General features: G+C 40.2%; 1 protein-coding gene across 1 annotated transcript; it reads right to left on the bottom strand.

The window, feature by feature from the left end:
- Nucleotides 1-22,100, bottom strand: CCDC102A (coiled-coil domain containing 102A). Its single transcript, XM_072116915.1, has 9 exons — nt 21,965-22,100; nt 18,521-19,310; nt 18,022-18,206; nt 14,691-14,799; nt 13,444-13,560; nt 12,601-12,810; nt 7,742-7,912; nt 3,236-3,339; nt 1-1,700 (listed from the first exon to the last, which is right to left on the bottom strand). Exons 2-9 carry the CDS (start codon nt 19,064-19,066, stop codon nt 1,577-1,579), a joined length of 1,566 nt encoding a protein of 521 aa, XP_071973016.1. The 5' UTR covers nt 19,067-19,310; nt 21,965-22,100; the 3' UTR covers nt 1-1,576.
- Between the last annotated feature and the right edge of the window lie 2,014 nt (nt 22,101-24,114).

Raw genomic sequence — 24,114 nt, forward strand, 5'->3', positions numbered from 1 at the left:
TGTACATGAACGAGCAAACAATTTTGTGATTTTTTGATCTTTTTTACCAATTGGCTACAATGAAACAAAGAAAAAATGTAAAGGGGTCTGGATAATTTACAGACTCACTGTATATGTAAGGCAGCAGTCCAGTGTCACTTCAAAACAAAATTCTTGACACCAAACTAGACATGTAGTCTTTGTATAAAATGGGTTTACTGTTTATTTCCTTGAACATGGCTGAACAAACAAAAAAATATATAAAACAGATTATAAATACAAGGCACTGTGCATAGTCTGCCCTGGAACATAGAAAGGAGCTCTATGGAAGGACAGCGGAGAAACCAAGCAGGGGAGGGGGTGGTTCTCCATTTAGCTGGAATCAGGTCCTGCTGATCCTGAAGAAAATACTAGTAACATAAGGTGACATACACTCACAGGGAGATTTATCAGATGCCAGTGCTCCTGCAGCACCGTTTGATAGTGCCCACCATCCACCCCCCAGTGTCCGGCCAGATACATCAAGAGGCTTAGGCTGTGCAAAACTAGGCCAGGTCCAACCTCACGTAGTTTTGTATAAGAGCCACTGGCTCCACATGGTGTGGAGGTGGCGTATTCGCTATTTTAATCACAAATCTTTGCACTGCGCAAGAATTTGCGATTATTTCACTGCTTCTACACCAGAAAACTGATAAAGAAACAGTGATAAATCCCATATATATCATCTGAGGTTCAATATGGCAGTAAGGCACGGCTACCTTCTGACGGGGTTCTATTTTTAGATGAACCCCTCAATACATATTATATAAACATGGTCACATACAGGGCCACATTTTACATATATGAGACATAAAGTCCACTGGGGGGGGGCAATTGGTCACAGTCCATCCATGAAGGATAGCTCATACAATCCCTTCACTAACTTCTTAGCTGCTCTATTTATTTGGAAGGTCTATTCATCTGAGGACACAGAGTAGGAAATTTACAACAATTATGTAATTTTGTAGCCCATCATTTACCAATCAGTGGTTCATTGTATATTTCTTACATACCTGTAATAAAGATATATAGTCTTAAAAATAGCTGTTATATTTGCTGCAAGTCTATCACAGATCTATGTGTACTGGAAGGCCATGTAACGTTGTACCTTTCATTCATCTGTTGGAGGTCTATCGGCGCATTATGATTGAATTATGTACCTGTCAAGGGTATGTAGTCCATTATAGTTCTGTGGTATATGTGCTGGGAGTATATAGTCCATTAAATAGCATTTATATACCTCAAAGCCATTAAATACTGATCATATAGACAGTCCCATCCAGCTGAATCTATCATCAAGCGGAGATCCACTAGAAATACTATGAAGTAAGGGGACCATTCTGGCTGCTTAGATCTAGGTCTATCACGGGTAGTGGTCACAGAGATATAGAACCTGTTATGGGAGGACTGAGGGTCAGTGCTAGCTTTCCATTAGGTATTTTACCATCAGGATAACACCATTATATCTGCAGAGAAAGCTCCCCCCACATCTCCAGGTGTTGAGCACTCTGGAGTGACAAACCCAGACAGAACACTGCAAGAACCAGGAATGATTTGGCTAAGGCACTTGGATCTGAAGATCATCCTCATCAGGGTCACTTCCTGTCTCCCCAGTGTCATCATTTCCAAATCGAGAGCTGCGCAGCTTCCCAAACAAGGGAGGGTTCTGTTGCCGCCGCAACCTGTAGGAGACAGACAGTCACTATGAGGCAAGCTCAACATTAGCTGGATGGAAAGAACATATCATCCATAATTAATGACTACCTCAATCAGATATGCTTCAAGTAAAGACTCTTGTTCTGTGTGTATAGTATTGTTCTATATAGTTAAGGTGCTCTTGTATATGACAACATAGACCAATTCTTAGCAGTCTATATGAGTGGTTCAGTTTGTAGTCTCTATGGTGTGCACAGACAAAAATATATGAGTTTCTATATAGTCTATAGATATACAAGAACATGGGCGTTTGTATATATTCTATACAATGTGAGAATAAAGGTGATTCAAAAGTTCATAAAAGTTCATTATTCTTTATTAAAAAGTTCATAAACTAATCGTTAAATAAAGGATTTATAAAAAAAAAAAAAGTTCATAAACTATGACAAATGTCAATGGGGGACATGTATCATAGTTTTTTTTTTCCTTTGGTGAATTTTTGAGACATTTTTCAGCTATTTTTTGCGCGTTATGTATGATCCGGTCTTTTTACTTGTTATACATGTTCAGGTTTTCCTATCCTGGCAGGCGCAAATTTTGGCTTCTTTTTGAGACTTTTTGTTGCAATTGTCTCAAATCCACATGGACACAAGCCACGTGAGGGGGTTATATACAGGAGAAGACAATACTGTAAATTTTGGATTTGAGGCTGTGTCCTGGATTTTTAAGTACTCTAGTCACACCCCAGGGAGATGATACATGTGGTGTTAAGGGTGTGGTCACACATTGCGTTTTCATTGCATTTTAATTGCGTTTCGAAACATTACAACAGTTGAGAAGAGGTGATTTGCCTAATTACATTACTGTTAACATTTGCATTTACAAAAAGCATAGTAAACGTGATGCTAGCGCATGCATTAATGTCATGTTTATATTGCGTTTTGTAAATGCAAAATGTTAACAGTAATGTTATTAGCCAAATCACCTCTTCTCAGCTGTTGTAATGTGTTTCAAAAAGCAATTAAAATGCAATCAAAATGCAACGTGTGACCGCATCCTTATAGGTAACATTAAGGATTTTTAAAAATTATTTTTTAAAAATTTCAGATTTACAGGTTACGGTGCAAAATTTTAAACATTTAAAGCATGTGAAATCATTCCAATTTACATGTTAAAATCGGATCCATGAAAAAAAATCCTTCCTTTGCACCTGCCCTGGACCAGGTGCAAATTTGCGCCTAAAAAGTAGCAAAAATAAGCAAAAAAAAAGTGATACATAACTAAAAAGTCGCACAGAACATCTGGAAAACAAGGTGCAGACCAAGGTACATTTGAAAAACGACAGCAAAAGTCGCAAATACGGCAAAAGACGCAAAATTGCGACAATTTGACTAGCAGAAATAAAGATACATGTCCCCCAATGAGTGGTTCTGTACAGTTTACATGATGAGCATGTGAGGACATTGCTGGCTCTAAATAATCTGTATTCTAGGTGCCTGTAAATAGACATTTGCTTCATCCATATAGTGACACACATAAGCATTTTGTTTTCGCTATTCACCTGGACTGTAGATGTTCAACTTGCACCTGCAGATTTTCATTCATTTCAGTCTGTTCATCGAGGGATCTCTGTAATTTGCGCATTTGATTCTGTGCCTCGTCTATCTGCAATTGTAAAAGGAAAAGGCAACAATCATACAATGGTGTGAAGCTATCCCTAGATAAGTGGTGCAAAACCTTTATAGGTCCAAAGGCATGTGTGGTCATACTGCTCAACTTCAAGGGGCTGCATAAATAACCAGTACCCTAAATGCACAGACCAGCACACAATGGCAACCCACAAATTATACTGTATATACCATAGTACAGCTGCAGAAACTAAACACTGAATAACTAGTACATACCCCAGATCAGGAAACAAATAATTAGCGAAGACACTAATAAAAATGGAGAGACCCCAGAGAAGACACTAATATTAATGCTGAGGAACCCAGAGCAGAAAAGCAATAATGCTATTGACCCCAGAGCAGACAAGTTATAGTGCTGGAGACCCCAAATCAGACTATTTATACTAGAGGGAGAGATTGTCAGCCAGAGCCGATGAGTGATAATGCTAGAGACCCAGACCAATTGAGTGATAATGCTGGAGACCCGAGAGCCTTTTAGTGAGAATGCTGGAGAACCCAGAGAACATGACTCATAACTTTGGAGACCCCAGTGTAGACAAGCAATAATTCAGTAGTCTACAGAGCAGGCAAAAAATAATGAATGACACTGGCGCATATTCAGAGTGAACTCTACTCACTGCTACCAGGCTCCTAGGCCAATGTGCGCTTCCATCAGTGATGGAAGTGCTTATTGGTGTCTGTCAGGCAGCAGGACAGAGGCCACAAATCGTGGGTTTGCAACCTGCTCTAGACCATATCAACTAAGTATGGAGATGCTGCCTGCTAAGTACAGTTATATCTAGAAAGCTGGGTGACCGACAACCAATATGACTTTAACAGCCCCTGTGTCCGAATATATGTACAACTAGGTGCAAAAGTATGTGGACAGTGAAACAAGTTTTGGATTTATAGGCGTTTACCACAACATATTCGAGATACAGTTATATAAATCAATTAGGATTTCTACTGCAGACTCTCAGGTTTAATTTAAATGGAATATGCTGCTACCATTTACCTACCCAAATTAACTTCTATTTTATGTAAGGCTATGCACACATGTGCCATGCATACATGTTATGCCATACATGTTTTTATTGGCCTGCTGCTACTTTCATGGCAAAACTTCAAACTTCAAATATGTAAATGAGACTTTGTGTTTCAGGGGGGCTAACGCCCTGTAAAGCACATCACTCTCATTTGCATTTCGGCATGGAAACGGCAGCTGGAAAATATAAACAAAGGTATGTGAGGCATGCGTTGATATAGCCCTATGTTACTTTGGTAGGTAAATCAAGGTGACTGATTTATTTTAAAAGTATTTTCATGGTAATTGGAGAAGGGGTATAGGAATCACAGCTCTTCAATAGGTAGCAAACATTATTGGACAATTATTTCTACAGGCATTGAATGGTCTTAATAACCTATCATCAGTAAAGCAGGTAGAAGGTCTGGGGTTGATTCTAGGTGTGACTTTTGCATTCGGAAGATGCTGCAGTAAACCCACAACATGTGGTGAAAGAAGTTCTCAACGAAAGAAAAACAGACCATCATAAGGCTAAAAAAAGAAAAGAAAAGTGGAGAATGATTATAGAATCCTTTCCATTGTGAAGAAAAGTCAACATCCACCCAAGTAAAGAGCACTCTCCACAATGTAGATCAGTATCTAAGTTTAGCTTAAAAGGAAGCTGTCATCAGCCGCACAGCTCATAAAACCACAAACATAGTGGTTTCTCTAAGCATGTCCTTATAATGGTCCAATGCTGCCTTTATCCCGAAAAATAAAGTTATATGCACAGAGAGGTAGCCTTCAGGGGGATGAGGTTCGGGGAACAGGAGTCAAGCGCTCAACCACCCACCAGGCAGCCTCTTCCCTCTGTTGAGCCCATATCTATCCTACAGCGCCCGTTTAAAATCTTGTGCCGCCTGTGAAGTGTCGAAGTGTACTGCAGGTGGCGCATGCGCAGTGCACGTTTCTCCCTCTGGGTATGCGCAGAGTTGAAGGAGAGATAACAGGCGCACTGCGCATGCAAAACGAGCGTCATAGGACAGAGAGGCGCTGGAGATCCAGAGCAGGTATTGTCTCGACAAAGGGAAAGAGGCGGGGCTTGTAAGGTACTCCTGTACCCCGAACCTCAACCCCCTGACTGGTACCTCTCCGTGCATATAACTTTATTTTTCAGGATAAAGGCAGCTTTGGACCGTTATAAGGACATGCCTACAGAACACTTAACAGGCACTACAAGGTATGTTTTTGGGTTTAAGAGCTGGTTCCCTTTAAAGACTTCATGAGAACAAATACAGAGGGTTCACCTCAAGATGCAATCCTTTAGCCAGCCTGAAAAGTACCAACACTCTGGTACCAGTCTGTGGTACTTTGGTGATGCAAAGAAGAAAGCATGGAAAAGGGTTGGAACGGTTCAACACCAAAACTACACTGCATCCTCTATTGAACATGGTGGAGGTGGTGGAGGCAGTGTAATGGCAAGGGTATAGATGACTTCCAGTGGCCCTGGATCACTAGTGTCGTGACTAAAGACAGAAGCACAAGGATGAAATCTGAAGTGTACAAGGATATACTTTGTCCTCACATTCGACAAAATGCAAAAGGCTCGTTCGGATGGCTCCTTACACTTCAAATGAACAATGACCAATAACATACTGCAAAAGCAACCCAGGAGTTATTTGTATAAGACAAAGAAAAGAAATATTCTACTAAGACCAAATCAGTCATCAGATCTCAACCTGATTTAGAATGCATATCACTTGCATAAGATAAAATGTACAGCAGAAAGACCCACAAGCAAGCAACAACAAAAGATATCTGCAGTAAAGGCCTGGAAAAGCACCACCAAGGAGGAAACACAATGGGGCAAATTTACTTACCTGGTCCTGTCGCAACCCCCGATTTGGACGGTCCGACGCGATTCATGAAGATTGTGCGCCCGAGTTCCTGCATCTGTCGCTTCCCTGCAAGGTCCGCCAGAGTTCACCTTCTTCTTCCCGGTGCTTGTAAGTGCGTATCTTTCGACACAATTCTAAATGTTAAATCTTGCGCGTTGTCCGAATCCGTCGGGTTGTCTGACAGCCACGCCCCCGATTTGTGTCACGTGCAAGCAGGTGCCGATGCACCACAATTCGATCACATGCGCCAAAAACCTGGAGCCATTCGTCGCAAAACTGAAATCGGCAGGAAACCCAACGAAAATGCGCTCCGCGGACCTTTAGTAGATGAGCCCCAGTGTCTGGTGATGTCCATTGCAATTTTATAACTTCTCTTACACGATATGGAGATTGCTTATCAGTACTAATAGGTGAAATAGTTGTTCCTACTAGGATTGCACGATGTATCGAAACCTCGGTACTTGTTCAATTCAAAACTTTCAAACTTTCATATGGTTCAATACTGGCTGTCATTTTCGGTACTGACTGACTTTTCCAGTTCTACAGACTCTTAGTAGCAGGGAATCCTTTGTATAGTAGTGTCGGGCCAGTGGCAGAGCAGGAGCCACGTCATTGGGGAAATATCATGAACTGTCCATATATGGTGTTTCTATGTCTCCCAGGGATTCCACTGACAAAATGGGGGAGACTTATCGTACGCCAGCGCCCCTGCGCCAGCGCATGATAGAGGTAGCGCCCCTCCTTGTCATACCCAATACATGAGGAGGCTTAGGCCTCTTGATGTATCTGGCGGGCAGACTGGCTGGTGAGCAAAACTAAGCCAATTTAATGCAACCCTAGTTCCTACATTGAAGTGGTGAAGTACCAATAACAATTGAAGCAAAAGACTAGCTATAGTCTACTACTGTAGTATTAGGTGTGTGGATATCATGGTTGATCAAAATGTAAGTTATCACTACAATATTGAGTTATATCAGTAACAGTACAAGGAAAGGCTGTGACTGTGGTATAAGGTCTGGTGGGAATCTGATGACAATGTAATTATTTTATACTCAGTAACAGACTCACTGGGGTACTTGTGTCGGACTGTGCACGTTCTTCTAGGCTAAAACAGCGTGCACGGGTATTCCAAAAGTGTCTAAGCCACTATTGTGCCGCACACGACCCTTTTGTGGCACAGCGGCACTAACCTCCATGCGACACAGGGGGCATGCCGGCGGTCGGGCCGCAAAAAAGATTGTACTTTGTCGGGCCAGTGCAGGGAAGCGACAGATTCATGATTTCTAGCGCATGATCATAGTGAATTGCCACACCAAGCATTATACATGGAAATAGCACTTTTAGTTCAGTTTCTGGTTTTCTAAATAAATGTGCCCCACTGTCACGAATGACAGTTTTTTGCTTTAGCCAATTACGTTTCTGGTTCTTTTTTCTTTTATACAATCTTAGTAAAATAATGAAAGACATATCCTTGTTCTCTGGTGTGGCACAGCTGTTACCTGGTCCTCTGCCTGTCCCAGCTCCTTTTTTAGTTCCTCCACGCGAAGACGCAGTTTCTTCACCTCCCCCTCTAGCTGTTCCATGCGCCGACTGGCATGTGCAAGCTCTGCAGATTTTTCATAATGTTGCTTCTTCAGCTTGGCATGATTATGTCGCAGGTCAGACAGCTCCTAGGTCAAGAATGAACAGTGTACATGATGGGAACCAGTATGAAGACACAGCAGGGTAGGGCTAAGCTTAAGGCTTCAGGAGCTGTGGGGACGGTGACAGGACTGAGGCCGAACAGGGAACATTGTACAAAGATTGAGAAGGTTTACAGAATGCGAAGGAAACGGCGGCAGGGGGAGGGGAACACATTTTCTTTGGTAATCTGTGCACGACCATAAAATCAGACAGTTTTATGAGGACAATGAGTTATGCTGTAATGGCTGCCGTTAATGTACCACACATTGAGGAGAATGCAGTCCTATTGATCTTTCTCAGAGATATTACGTCTCAGATTAAAAAAAGGTGGTTATCGGGAGCGCCTGTCAGCCCGTTCCTTCAAATTTCCTCACTAATGCACTAGTAATGATAGCTCCATCACTTCTGGTAAAATAGGCATGTAAGTGCAGTCCAGCAGTAGTGTGAAACAAGTGGAGTAAAATGTAGATTATAATAGTGGGGTCTTTTTGTAGGTGGGCTATTGGCACCTGGGCAAGGTGCTATAACCTTCACACCCAGTCCCAGCTGCAAATAGTTCTCTGGTCCTATCATGACATGAAAGGTTTACAGGACCTTGCAGTGATCAGTCACATGCTTCTGACAACACTCCAGGTTCTGTAGGTAATAACCATGTTGGGACTGTGGAGAGGAGATTGGCTGTGGCACCTAGAAACACAATTCTGATGTCCTTTTAACTCTTTAAGGACGCAGGGTTTTTTCGCTCATTTCTCGTTCCCCACCAGTGAAAATCCATAACTTTACAGCTTTTTACATTTTCAAAATTTTCAGTGTACAGAGCTGTGTGAGGGCTTATTTTAACCAATTTTACTTCATCGTTATTTACTATTTATTATTCCATGCCATGCTGGAAAAAATTACAAATATGGTAGAATTGGAAAAAAACTAATTTGCGTCACTTTCTTGTTGACTCAGTTTTTACGACTTCCACTGTGCGCTCCAAATAACACCTCTGCTTTATTCTTTGGTTCGGTCCGAACACGGTGATACTAAATTTATATAGGTTTTATTGGGTTTTAATACATTTTCAAAAAATTTCATACTATGGTGTACCGAGTTGTGTGAGAGGTCATTTATTGAAAAATGAGCTGACATTTTCACGCTACCATTTCAAGGACTGTGCAATATTTTGATCACTTTTTATTACATTTTTTATGTCATGTAAAATGGTGTAAAAATCGTGTTTGTGATTTTTACTGTTAATTTCGTTTTATGCAGCAAAGCCCATCTCTGTATGAAAAGGGTCAGCCCATGAGCCCGCTTCATAGCTTTCCGACGGATATATCCGTTGCAGAGCATGAAGGGGTTAAAGAAGAAAATCTCCCCATCTAGAGATACAATCCTGATACTGTATTAAAGGGAGATTCCTCTCTTTAACCCCTTAAGGACCAGGCCCTTTTTCGTTTTTGCGGTTTTATTTTTCACTCCCCACCTTCAAAAATCTATAACTTTTTTATTTTTCCATGTACAGAGCTGTGTGATGGCTTATTTTCTGCGTAACAAATTGCACTTCGTAGTGATGGTATTAAATATTCCATGCCGTGTACTGGGAAGCGGGAAAAAAATTCTAAATGCAGTGAAAATGATGAAAAAACACATTTGCGCCATTTCTTGTGGGCTTGGTTTTTACAGCTTTCACTGTGCACCCCAAATGACATGTCTATTTCATTCATTGGGTCAATACGATCACGGGGATACCAAATTTGTATAGGTTTTATAATGTTTTCATACATTTACAAAAATTAAAACCTCCTGTACAGAAAAAAAATTCTTCGTTTTGCCGTGTTCTTGCGCTAATAACTTTTTCATACTTTAGTGTATGGAGCTGTGGGTGGTGTCATTTTTTGCGACTTCTGATGACGTTTTCAATGCTTCTATTTTTAGGACTGTTCGACATTTTGATCACTTTTTATAGAATTCTTTTCTATTTTTCAAAATGGCAAAAAAATGCCATTTGCGACTTCGGGCGCTATTTTCCGCTACGGGGTTTAACGCAGTGAAAAACGGTTATTATATTTTGATAGATCGGGCATTTTCGGACACGGCGATACCTATTGTGTTTATGATTTTTACTGTTTATTTATATTTATATCAGTTCTAGGGAAAGGGGGGTGATTTGAATTTTTATGTTTTTTTAATATAATTTTTTTTTTTTTACTTTTTTTTATTTATTTTTTTTACTATTTTACAGACTCCCTAGGGTACTTTAACCCTAGGTTGTCTGATTGATCCTACCATATACTGCCATACTACAGTATGGCAGTATATGGGGATTTTGCACACCATCTATTATAATGTGCAGATCGCACATTATAATAGATAGCCTCGATCATGACAGCCTGGGATCTTTGTGTGATCCCAGGCTGTCATGGCAACGGATCGCCGCTCCCCGGTGACGTCACGGGGAGTGACGATCGGAGCCAAGATGGCGGCGCCCACGCGCCGCCGGCTCTTTAATGCTGCCGGCAGCTTTGCCGGCGGCAATCAAAGGGTTAACACCCGCGATCGGTGCAAGCACCGATCGCGGGTGTTAGCGACGGGCGTTTGCTTCATTATGAAGCTAATGCCCGGTGAGTATGAAGAGGGCTCAGCCTGTGAGCCCTCTTCATACTCCCCCATGCGCAGTAAGACGTAAGGGTACGTCTTATTGCGCTATGGGGTTAATAAGACACCTGAACGTGAATGTGTTTCTTGCTGCCACAGTTCAGCAGATATGACCGTTTGAAGTGAGCCCCCCTCCAGCCTGTCTGAAATCTGAAATCAGATTCATATTTATGACATATTTTGATAAAAATTTATACAATTCCATCACTTGCCAAATGACTGATTTTAGTTATTTGTTCGCTAATTCTATAAAGAAAGTAATTAATAAAATTATTTTATCAAGTTAAAGTCTCACATGTCATGAAAAAAACAAATGTCAAATTTATTATGATAAGCGGTTCCCTATATGTCAATTAAAAAACAAATCTGCTGTGAAAAACAATTATGATAAACCAGGGACACTTGCTCATTGATTCAGGCACTGTGACTGTGGCAAACTTCTTATATTTGTTATCCATGGTCTCCTGCCTTCTAAAATCAACTTTTAAAATTATGTTTATGATCCGGGGGGTTCTGCAGCTTCATAGGCTGTTACAGTGCAGGAGCAAACTGCCTGCAGTGAGATTACATCAGGCAGAGTAGGGAGGGAAGTGTTGAGGGAGCAAGGGTGAAGGCGAGACAGTGAAACAGATTGTGAAGCCAGAGCACTAAGGGGCTCGAGTAAGACCCCCCAGAGCAATTACGGTTCATTAGCATACTTGTAAATGTTGATTTTAAAATGAAGGAGACCATGGATAAGAAATAAAAGGAAATGACCTCAGTCACGGTGACTGGATCTATAAGTGCCACTGTTTTATCATATTTGAATTTCCTGGTACATGAAATAAGTTCTGCTCTTCTGTAAATGATGATATCTTTTAATCATGACTTTAACGTTATAGAATAATTCTATTACTGAATATATATATAACGTAAAAATTGCCATGGGCAACTAGAAATATTTTGACTTTCAGACAGCTTGATAAATCTGCCCCAATGTCCTCTTTAATAGAACATCTGGATTGTGTTTATAGCACATGTGCTGCACTGTACCGCTCCTGTATGGCGGCGTGCGCCCATTGCAGTGTATGGGGGACGTATATACAACGTATATACATCCCCCATATGGTTATCTGAATGTAGCCTTAATATACAGTCAGGAATTGAGATCTGTATTTTTTTTTTTAAATCACAAGCTTATCTACGTCCCTCATACGTTCGTGCGAATGCAGCCTTAGGCTACATTCACATGAACGTCTGCCCGTCATACTGTAGCACAACGGGCTCACGTCAGCGCTGCTCACCCCCACCCCTCTCCATTGTAATGTATGGCGCACGGCACCAGATTCCAGGGAAAGATAGGACATGTCCTATATTACGCCCGGCTACGGGACGGTACGGTGCCACACGTGTGCTGCCAGGTACAGCTCATGTATGGCATCGTGCGCCCATTGCCGTCTATGGGGGATGTAAATAAAACGTACATACGTCCCCCATACGGTTGTCTGAATGTAGCCTTAATTTACAGTCAGGAATTGACAAACTGTAACTTTAACAGTGGATATCTCTGGTTATTTTAACCTAGAAACACAATCCTGATATTTCTAGGTGTCATGGTTCAGGAAATATGATTTTTTCAAATTTGACACTGACCTTATGTAAATATACGTGCTATCTGCACAGGACATGTGCAAATAGGATGTATATTGCCTTTTGGCAACCAAAAAGATGTTAAAGAAGACCAGAACAGAACTGAAAAAATTGACCTTGAAATTCAGGCACCAATGACCCTAAGTCACAAATGGGTGACATGTCATACAGACTATTATTCAGTTGAGAATATGTGTGATATCATACAACATGAAAAACTTAACGTTAAAGAGTGTGGAAGAGGCATCCATGTAATGAAATTGAGTGCGAGAGAAGCTTCTCTGTATCACTAGTGAGAGAGGAAGAGGTGCCTTTGTTTTGGACGTGCTTCCCTTTTTCGGTAATGAAACAGGGGTTTTCTTGTAACGCAGGGGTTGGAAGGAGGTACGTTTTTTATCCTTACCTTGTTCTTCTCAAAAAGCTCTGCTTGTATTGACTTCAAGTCAGTGTCCAGGGCACTGACTGCCTGTCTTCTCTTACGGGTCAAAATCTCTTCCAGGTCTTGGATCTGAAGTCGCAACTTCTTGTTGTCTCGTTCTAAGTTAAGTTTTTCTGTCTCAAGTCTCTCCCGCCTGCCCCACTCCTCTGCATTCTCTGCCTGGAGCCCTTCCATCTATGCAGACCAAATAGAAATTTCCATATAAGTAAGCTGTAACTGAAAATGAAGTGATAATGACAAAATAGTTTTTCTCAAATGACCAGACAAGGTCTTATGTTTTGCTCCAAAAAACAAGTTAGGACTTCTTTTCAAGAGATGTCTTGCTCCAAACCCTGAATTCCTTTGTGAATTTTTTGTGAATATATTACCTTCAGAATCATTAGCCTTAAATTTTCATGTCTAGCAATGGCACTTTCCTTACATGACCAGCTCTTATCCTTGTAGTTACTTGCAACTGGCAGCTCCATCCTTCTTCATGCTGGCTTCAAACAGATATTTTCTGAACCATGGCACAGAAAACTTTTCTATTGCCCTTTTACAGATGAGAATCTACCTTTTAATTGTGCATATAGGTGACTAGGACAAGGAAAAATCCACAGTTAACATGGAATTTAACATGGAATATCTCCATTTTTTTGTGGCACCTAAATACACAAGTCTTATTAAAGGGAAGTTTCTAGGTTCCACAGAACATATAGCCGGATACAGATTTTTTTCACCCTACAGTGGAATGGCTGAAAAATCATGCTAGGGGTAATTTTCCAGAGTAGGTCTTATTTTCAGAGAAACACTGTAGTTGAAAGGTACCTCTGCCCTCAGCTCTGCCAGCTTCTTATCCATGTTGGAGCGGACCCCAAGTTCATCCTGAAGATCTTCAGATATACGACCTAACTCGTCCTGGTGACGCTCTCTGAGGAGGGTGAGCTGGGGAGAAAGTGGCAGGTGACATTTTATTAATCGCCCCCACAGCAAGCTCGGTCCCGCGTTCTGAGGCTATAACACTGCATTGTCTGCTAGCTTTATTTGAAGGTTCTGATAAAGCTAGCAGTTTACCAATGCTAAAAATGAGGTACGCTAGCACCACCTTTTAAGGATGACAGGTCCTCTTTAAGATATTATTAACCCAAGGCAGACCTTCCACCAATCATCAGATGACCTAGTTCGCAGTTCCTAACGATTCTGTATTAATATTCTGTATTCAATATTATCGGATTATCAGAAAACTCATTACATCCCCCTTCCTATGACTTAACCCAAATATCTGTCACATTCTCCCAACTATCACCCTATTGTTATCAGGTGACTGCAATAGCAAATCATTTACATTAACCTAGATTGCAGACTACACACTGTCACTGCAACTCATATCTTCACATGATATCACTCACAAATCACATTTCCCAAGCTTTCCAACTGTACACAGATATACTGGACCCCTTCCCCATCATCAGATGAATAAGCTCAGCTATCAGTCATGTTTCCCCTGACAATACATTATATAGAATGTGCCTCTTAAAGGGGTAGTTCCATTACAACAAATAAATGTTATTGTTTATATAATGAAAAGTTATCAAATTTTTCAATATGCTTTCTGTGTCAATTCCTATAGATATCTGCTCGCTTATATAATATAGGAAGCTTCATTACTTGCTTCCTATGAATAGAATTCTGTCCATGGTCATGTGATACAAATGCATGGCTCATTATATCACACAGCTCTGATTACTCCCTATGATACTAATGAGCTGTGAGTGACATTACATGACTATAGTAAGATTTCTATCCACTGGAAGTAAATACGGAAGTGTTCTGTAGAATGACAGCAAGCTGAGATCCAAAAAAATTGATACAGAAAGTGTACTGGAAATTTTTTTTATCATGCAAACAATAATATTTATGTGCTGCAATGGGAACACCCCTACCCTGCATCACTTGCATTCCCTCACCTTATATACACTGATAGGGCAGCACCCTTGTTATCAGATGACCCGCCAACATGTTCTAGCTACCTATTACATAACAACTGGACTGGTTTGCCTTTGGTGGTTTTTTACCTGAGTTACAGCTTCTTGTCTTGACTTGCTCAGCTCCTCACATTTCATCCTCAACTGGCTGATCTCGGCCTCCATTTTTTCAATGTGCTTACTCAAAAGCATTTTGTCTCTAAACAGAATGAGGGAACACTATATAGTGAGTCCAAAGCTTGGTGGTGGTCAGGGTCTCTGGACAGAGCATATCAGGATATTAGCTGAAACTATAGGCTGACTAGCATTGCAATTGATTTTTAATAATTAATTTAAAATATATAAAAATAAATATTAAAAAAAACTAAAGTGCAAAGGGACAAGCTACAAAAAGCCCATTGCTCCCTGAAATTCAGCTACATATTACCTATTAAATGTGTTACATGTATATAAGCATTATTTTCTCAACTCCACTGTACCCAAAAGACATAGATTCTATCACAGATCGAATAAAGTAACTAGAAGCATTAATAAACAAAATTGCATTACATCATGCAGTATCTGTGTGGTTAGTCGTATTACAAGCTTATCAAAATAGCTACAGGGATGTCTTTAACACTTGTACAAATTAGATTTATTTTAAAAAGCTAAAGATATGTACAGGCAGTTCCCTACTTAAGAACACTCAACTTACATACAACCCCTAGTTACAAATGGACCTCTGGATGTTGGTAATTTATTGTGCTTTAGTCCTAGGCTACAATGATCAGCTGTAACAGTTATCACAGGTGTCTGTAATGAAGCTTTATTGTTAATCCTGGTTCTTATGAAAACCCAAAATTTTTTAAATCTAATTCTCACAGAGACCAAAAAAGTTCTGGCTAGGATTACAATGATAAAATATACAGTTCCTACTTACATACAAATTCAACCTAAGAACAAACCTACAGACCCTATCTTGTAGGTAACCCGAGGACTGCCTGTACAGTTAATCATTAATTATGACCCACACACTTCCCCAGCTCCTGGTTTATCATGGGGACCGTTCACTTATATTACTGTACTACTCTCTATATATTTGTATATTTTTATTAGAAACAATAAGAAATTAGAAAAAATCTAAAAAAGGGGACGCCCACACAGAGCAGGCCACAACAGATGCCTCTAGTTAAGGGTCAGTCCCTGCTACTACCTAGGGTTTTTATAAATTTTATTGGAACAAAAACTATCCCCTAGGCAGAGTGATTCACAGATACAGGCGGTCCCCTACTTAAGAACACCTGACTTACATACGATCCCTAGTTACAAACGGTGACTAGTTATCACTGGTGTCTACAATGAAGCTTTATTGTTAATCCTGGTTCTAATGACAAGCAAACATTTTTAAAATCCAATTGTCACAGAGACCAAAAATAATTTGGCTGGGTTACAATGATAAAGTATACAGTTCCGACTTACATACAAATTCAATTTAAGAACAAACCTACAGACCCTATCCTGTATGTAACCCAGGGACTGTCTGTATTAGTTACTACTACAAACTACAATTACTACTAACGTTTCTAAAAGTACAGTACAATAGTTCCCCTACTTAAGAACACCTGACTTACATACGACCCCTAGTTACAAACGGACCTCTGGATTTTGGTAATTTACTGTACTTTAGTTCTAGGCTACAATAATCAGCTTTAACAGTTATCACATGTGTCTGCAATTAAGATTAATTGTTAATACTGGTTCTTATGACAATCTAACATTTTTAAAAACATTTTTAAAATTGTCACAGAGACCAAAAAATTTTTGACTGGGGTTACAATAATAAAGTATACCGTTCCGACTTACATACAAACTCAACTTAAGAACAAACCTACAGAACCTATCTTGTATGTACCTTACTGCCTGTAATAGCTTGTTGTAGTAACGGATGGAAAAGGCAAAAAACATTTTTCTAAATAAATTGTATAAAAAAGTTAACTTTAATACATCATAAATTGGGGGCTCCTGAAAGAAAACAGGTGCTGGAAGTGTGATCTTACAAGTGATGGAGACACTGATCCCTGACAGTCCCCATTATTTTGATAACCCTGTGATACAACCCTGTGATACCACACAGATACTGCATGAGTTTCAAGTCACTTTATAGATGGCTGCCTTTTTTCTTCTGACATGGCAGTGAAGCAGTGAGAACCATCTCTTACTAGCTCTGCAAGACCTGTATGGAATTATACTCCCCGAGGCAGCGTTAAATGGCAAACGTGTGTTGGGGGTGCCCTATGCTTGCTGTCTGGCTGCAATAATGGTTGGACAGCACTATAGGACATATAGGTGATTGTAAACTGGAATCCAGCCATACAATGTTGCTATTATTATTAATTAAAGGATTTATGGACTCCTTAATCTTTTTGTGATTGAAGGTTTGGTTTAAGAGGATTTTGTAGATCTTTGTGATGGGAGGGTGACACCCCAGCCATGTGATGCAATACTTGAGGATGTACTTATTGATCAAACTCTGTGAGGAACCCATTAGACTCACATTAAATAGTAGTCAGTACACCTTTGCCATCGTAAAAAGTGATTCAGATTAACCTCATCCCAACCTTGTATTTGATCTAGTAGGTTTTCCCTTACATTTTTTTTATTTGCATTTTACCAATGCACCAAAGACACATGCTGTTACTGGGTTACAAGACATCAAAGGGATCTTATTTTTGAAAAATACAAGGCAAAGTGAAGACATTCAATAATAAATGAATACATTTTGGAACAACAGTGACATTATCAAGAATTGAACATCCATCAAAGTTTGATGAAAGGACAAAAAATGTGGTCCAGGAGGCTGCCAAAAACCCACAGGCTGCATGAATTTCTGCCAAGTACTGTCTAGGTCCTGCATGTGACAACATTTTCCCATATTCTTCATGTATGGCCTGTGGGTAAGGGTGGCAAGGTGAAATTCTTTGTTTACAAAAAAATTACCCAAACTTTGCCAAAACCAACATTAAGTTTGCCAAATGTTTGTGGAAAATTGTATCACGATATGATGAGACCAAAGGTTAACCCATATAATTTGAAAGTTCTGTTTTATGCAAAGCAAAAATTGCACATCGGACATCATACACACACAGGAAGCATGGTAGAGGCAGCATTATGGGTTTGGGCTACTTGTCAGCAGTTGGAACTAAACCTTTAGTCAATGTGGGGGAAATAATAAACATTCCCAAATATCAGTCACACCTGAATGACCCAAATCATACCTCAATATTTTACAACAGCCCAGGCAGAACTTAGCCCTGATTCCAATTGAAAATCTGTGCGTTGACTTGATACAAAAAATTTCACACATGTACTATATAAACACTATATACACAAATATGAACACAACCCATACATAACCTTTTTACATATACATCCAAAAACTCACTCTCTTTCCTTTAGCAGAACCTTTTGACTTTCATCTAGTCTCAGCTTAAGGGCTGTGATCTTAGGTGTTGCCTCTTCCTCGGTTGGGTCTCTGTCCTCCCAGTGCCGCTGTCTTGGGCTGCGGCAGGAGCCTCCATTTTGCTGCTCGCAGGACTCTGGTTGTAAGCTGCTGTCTACGTCCATCTCCTGAAATCAGTATGTTGAGACTTGTTAGCATAATAGGTTGGACACAGAAGGGAGAGATCTTATTTAGGGAATCTCAGCTGATAAAATCTCCTGTGGTCCCTGCCAAAGAGGCAACTTAAAAATAAGGTTCTCTGCCCTAGTGTATTGTAAAAACATTGCAAACATCCATCTGCCATTTAACCAGAACAGATAGTGGTCACATAGTAGTAATAGTAGTAAGATATTGTAGCTTTGGCAGCAACCACATGAGATGAAATCCACTATAAAGCGAGATAACCTTCCCCTGCTCCAGTCAAAGATTCCTGTGTTCTGACCTTGATCTTGAGCGGTTTTTCAGTGTCCACATCTCGCACTGGCTCCTCGCTTTCCTGTTCTGTGGGGACTTGTCCTTTGCTCCGTAGTCGCTCAACTTCCTTGCGGAGTTCCTCTGTCTCACTGCTTGCTTCCTGACGCTCTCTTTTAAGAGCGCTTAGTTCTTTGCTTAGAACCTCTAGCCTATTGCGGAGCTGCACCCCCTCCTCCCTGGCCTTGTTCCGCTCAGCTCTTACTTTACTCCACTTTTCTCTCCAGTTGGCTGTGCAGTCTGACCACCAGCGCATGGTCTTCTCCATTTGAGCTGCCCGTGCCCTGGCCTCCTCTAGCTCTCTCTGTCGAAGCTCCTCACGACTCTCCCAGTCTCCAGCTGACAATGGAATGGATGGAGGAATGGGGGATGGTGGAAGGCTCTTTGGTGAAGGTGTAAGAGAGTCTGGATGGCGCATCCTCTCAGGTTGAGAACCTCCCAAACTGCAGACCTCTGAGCTTTGTAAAAGCAGACTTGAGTCCACCAGCCGAGGGCTCGGACCACTGCTCTGACTCATAGTGACTAAAGGGTGAAAAAATGTTTGCAGGACTGGAAGACAAATGTCTGAGGGGGACAGGCTCCAGGATCCGGAGACACTGAACCCCCTCAGACAATAGCAGGACCCTAAATGAACTCCAAAACAGTTCTAAATATATCTGCAGCTCCAGATCCTCTGTGTACATAGGTGTATATAAGTAACAGTGGAAAATGAGGAGTATCTCCCAGACATTAACTTCTAGGTTGGAGAAGGAACTTGTTCCCTGTTTAGAAAGACAAGCAAAAACATTACTAGAATATTAAAGAAGAATCCAGCAGCACAAAACTGACCAGAAGAGAGACCAGAACAATGGGAGACAATGGCCACCACATTCATAAAGGCATCAGCTAATAAGAAACATCTGCCTCACAGGACCAGACCTAGCAGCGACACAACAGGGGACGTCACAATAAGCAAGAATAACACATCTGCTCAGAATTCCTGTGACTATTGTGGCTTGGCTGCAGCTTTCATTGCATGATGAAGCTGTGCTCTGCTGGGGACTATACTATACATAGGAAAACTGCGTTTCTGCACTTCAAATGAACAAATGAACGTTTCGTATAATGTTGAAATTTATAGTACCCTAAGTATTATTGTGCAACAAATTTGGGTTGGTGCAAATATAGTACTAAGTGGGGAATGCAACAATGCATTCTATACTACAATGAGGCAGTAAACCGCACCCTACATTCCAGACCCAAATAGTACACATTGCACTCCTAAAGTTTACCCTAAAATGTACACTATGCACCTGTGTATACTATCCTTGAACAGTACACATTGCACCCCTATATACTATTCCAGACCTGTACACTGGGTACCCTAATATTCTATTAACTGCACCCTATATACTACTCTAGAATTATACATTAGGCAACCATATATTCTATATGATGCATCCTGTATACTACAACAGAAGTGTACACTAGACAACCTAATATTCTATGCACTGCACCCTATATACGACTCCAGAAGAGTACAGTAGACATCCTAATATTATCTACACTGCATCCCTGTATACTACTCCAGAAATGTACACTAGGCACCATAGTATTATATCCACAACAGCCTTGTATACTACTCCAGAAATGTACACTTGGCACCCTAATATTATATCCACTGCACCCCTGTAAGTTACTCCTGTAGTGTAAACTGTGCAACCTAATATTATATATGCTGCACCTCTGTATAATATTCCATAAGTGTACACTAGGCATTCTAATATTCTATTACACTACACCCTATATACTACTCTAGAAGTGTACACTAGGCATCCTAATATTATATCCAATGCACCCGTGTATACTACTCCAGAAATGTACACTTGGCACCCTAATATTATATCCACTGCACCCCTGTAAGTTACTCGTGTAGTGTAAACTATGCAACCTAATATTATATATGCTGCACCTCTGTATAATATTCCATAAGTGTACACTAGGCATTCTAATATTCTATTACACTACACCCTATATACTACTCTAGAAGTGTACACTAGGCATCCTAATATTATATCCAATGCACCCGTGTATACTACTCCAGAAATGTACACTTGGCACCCTAATATTATATCCACTGCACCCCTGTAAGTTACTCGTGTAGTGTAAACTATGCAACCTAATATTATATATGCTGCACCTCTGTATAATATTCCATAAGTGTACACTAGGCATTCTAATATTCTATTACACTACACCCTATATACTACTCTAGAAGTGTACACTAGGCATCCTAATATTATATCCAATGCACCCGTGTATACTACTCCAGAAATGTACGCTTGGCTCCCTAAAATTATATTCAGTACACCCCTATATACTTCTCCCCAAATATTATATAGACTGCACCCCTGTATACTACTCCATTAATGTACACTTGCCCCTCTAATTTTATGTACACTCCACTCCTGTATAATATTCCAGAAGTGTAGACACCCTAGTATTATATACACTGCCCCTCTGTTTACCACTAAAGATGTGTACAGAGTGTGTACACTAATATTCTAAACATTGCACCCCCGTATACTACTCCAGAGGTGTATAGTAGACACCCTAATATTGTATACACTGCACCCTTATATACTACTCAAGTAATATTATATACACTGCACCCCTATATACTACTCCAGATGTGTATAGTAGACGCCGTAACATTGTAAACACTGCACCCCTATATACAACTCCAGATGTGTATAGTAGACACCATAATATTATATAGACTGCACCCCTATATACTACTCCAGATGAGTATAGTAGACACCGTAACATTGTATACACTGCACCCCTATATACTACTCCAGATGTGTATAGTAGACACCATAATATTATATAGACTGCACCCCTATATACTACTCCATAGATGTATAGTAGACAACTTTATATTATATACACTGCACAGCTGTATACTCCTCCAGAGATGTATAGTAGACAACTTTATATTATATACAATGCACCCCTGTATACTCCTCCAGATGTGTATAGTAGACAACCTTATATTATATACATTGCACCCCTGTATACTCCTCCAGATGTGTATAGTAGACACCCTAATATTGTATAAACGGCACCGCTATAAACTCCGACAGATGTGTACAGTAGACATATTGTATACACTGCACCCCTGTATACTAATCCAGAGGTGTATAATAGACACCCTAATATTGTATAAACGGCACTCCTATATAGTCCGACAGATGTGTACAGTAGACACACTAATATTGTATACACTGCACCCCTGTATACTCCTCCAGCTGTGTATAATAGCGTACACCCCTGTACAATAATACTGCAGTATATAGCAGTGCAGTACGGAGACTGCAGCCCGGGGAATATACGCTCCGGGTAACTCCTGCATCGGTGTCCCGGTTGCACTGACCTGTAGCCGGATCCCAGGAGCCGCAGTAAAACTTCCTAACTTCCCGTGAGTGCAGGAGGCTCCGCCCGGTTCAGAGCGCTTCCTTCCCCGGCCGTGAGCACAATCCCGCCCCCAGCATCCCACCCCGGGCCCTGCGTGTGGGGGCTGAGGGGATCATGCTGTAGCAGGAGGCTCATCTGTTGGATGAAAGTTCGTTTGTTTTAGGTTCTTGGGTTTTTCTATTTGTTATTCTGACACTTTCTGGTTCTGGACATCTTCTTTTGTTTTAGGGTATCTTTGAGGTTCTGGGTCCAGTTTTAGGGGTCAGATGTTTCTTTGTGTGCACATGTAATCGTGCCAAGACGGAACCACCCTGGGGTTCTGCATCATTTCTAAAATCCTTGTTTTCTAGATTTGATGCTCAGGGGTCCAGTCTCTGAGGTTCTGGGATCTGTGTTCTAATTTTGTATGTTTGAGGTTCTGGGTCGGCAATGCTCTGATTTTGTATGATTGAGGTTCTTTGGTGCAGTTTTTAGATATGGCAAATATCTTTCTTTCTTAGGAAGAAAAACTACCCATAAAGCTTGATAATTAACATTTACGGAATGTCTGCTTTATGTTGAGATAATATTTTATGCATCCTGTCATTTTTCTAGGATGTTATGAGACACAGAACTTTAGGGGGGATTTTTCTCATTTTCATGAAAATCCCCAAAACTCACATTTCGAGGGACAACTTCCAGCTTCCAACTTTGAAAGGCCTAAATAATAGTAAAACCCCATAAATTACCGCACTATATAAACTTCACCCCTCAACGTATGTAAAACAACTTCTGTTAAGTCTATTAACCCTTTAAGTGTTTCACATGGGTTAAAACTATATGGACCTGCGATTTAGAAACTTTTGAATTTTTTGGGAAAAAAAATTTATTTAGGCCAAAACCGACAGTTTCAGAATAAATTAAATGATGAAACGCTCTGCAACATTTGATAACCAATTTCTTCCGAGTGTACTGATACCCCATATGTGGTGGCAAACTTCTGTACGGGTGCACGGCCGAGTATAGAATGAAAGCAGCGCCATTCACAGCAGATTTGTATTGTCACATTGTACAAGCTATAAATTAAAAATTTTTTGGTAATGTGAACATATTTGGGCTTATTGCAATGGTAGTAACTCTGCACTACCTTAACCCCAACATTGAATCAAAACTAGCAATGAATGTGCTCAGGTAATATACAGGTGCTTAACTGTATGAAAATTGGAAGTATAAAAGGGGAAATTGCACCAAGCACCAATCCACGCTAATGGTTAGATACTATACATACACATTATTTATTAACCACGATGGTTAAAATACAAATTACATCAAATAATACATCAAATTAAAATACAATATTGCACAATGTAATGGTATGTATACCAGTGTGTAACACTTTGTTATGTCAGGCTGGGCTAAAAAAAGGGGCACAAATGGCACCATAGGGCCCAAGTGCCATTTGTGCCCCTTTTTTAGCCCAGCCTGAGATAACAAAGTGTTACACACTGGTATACATACCATTACATTGTGCAATATTGTATTTTAATTTGATGTATTATTTGATGTAATTTGTATTTTAACCATCGTAGTTAATAAATAATGTGTATGTATAGTATCTAACCATTAGCATGGATTGGTGCTTGGTGCAATTTCCCCTTTTATATTTGGGCTTATTATTTGCAGGATGAGATACAATGTATAGATAATTAATTTTGGGAGCCTAAAGCTTATTCTTGAGATTGTACAGGCGGTCCCCTACTTAAGAACACTCGACTTACATACGACCCCTAGTTACAAACGGACCCCTGGATATTGGTAATTTATTGTACTTTAGTCCTAGGCTACAATGATCAGCTGTAATGTGTCTGTAATGAAGCTTTTGTGTTAATATTGATTCTTATGACAACCCAACATTTTTAAAATCCAATTGGCACAGAGACCAAAAAAGTTCTGGCTGGGATTATTACAATGATAAAATATACAGTTCCGACTTACATACGAACTCAACTTAAGAACAAACCTACAGACCCTATCTTGTATGTAACAAGGGGACTGCCTGTATTAGTTACTACTACAAACTACAATTACTACTAACGTTTCTAAAAGTACAGTACAAGAGTTCCCCTACTT

This window comes from Engystomops pustulosus, chromosome 7, assembly GCF_040894005.1.
Source record: "Engystomops pustulosus chromosome 7, aEngPut4.maternal, whole genome shotgun sequence".
Classification (NCBI taxonomy): domain Eukaryota; kingdom Metazoa; phylum Chordata; class Amphibia; order Anura; family Leptodactylidae; genus Engystomops; species Engystomops pustulosus.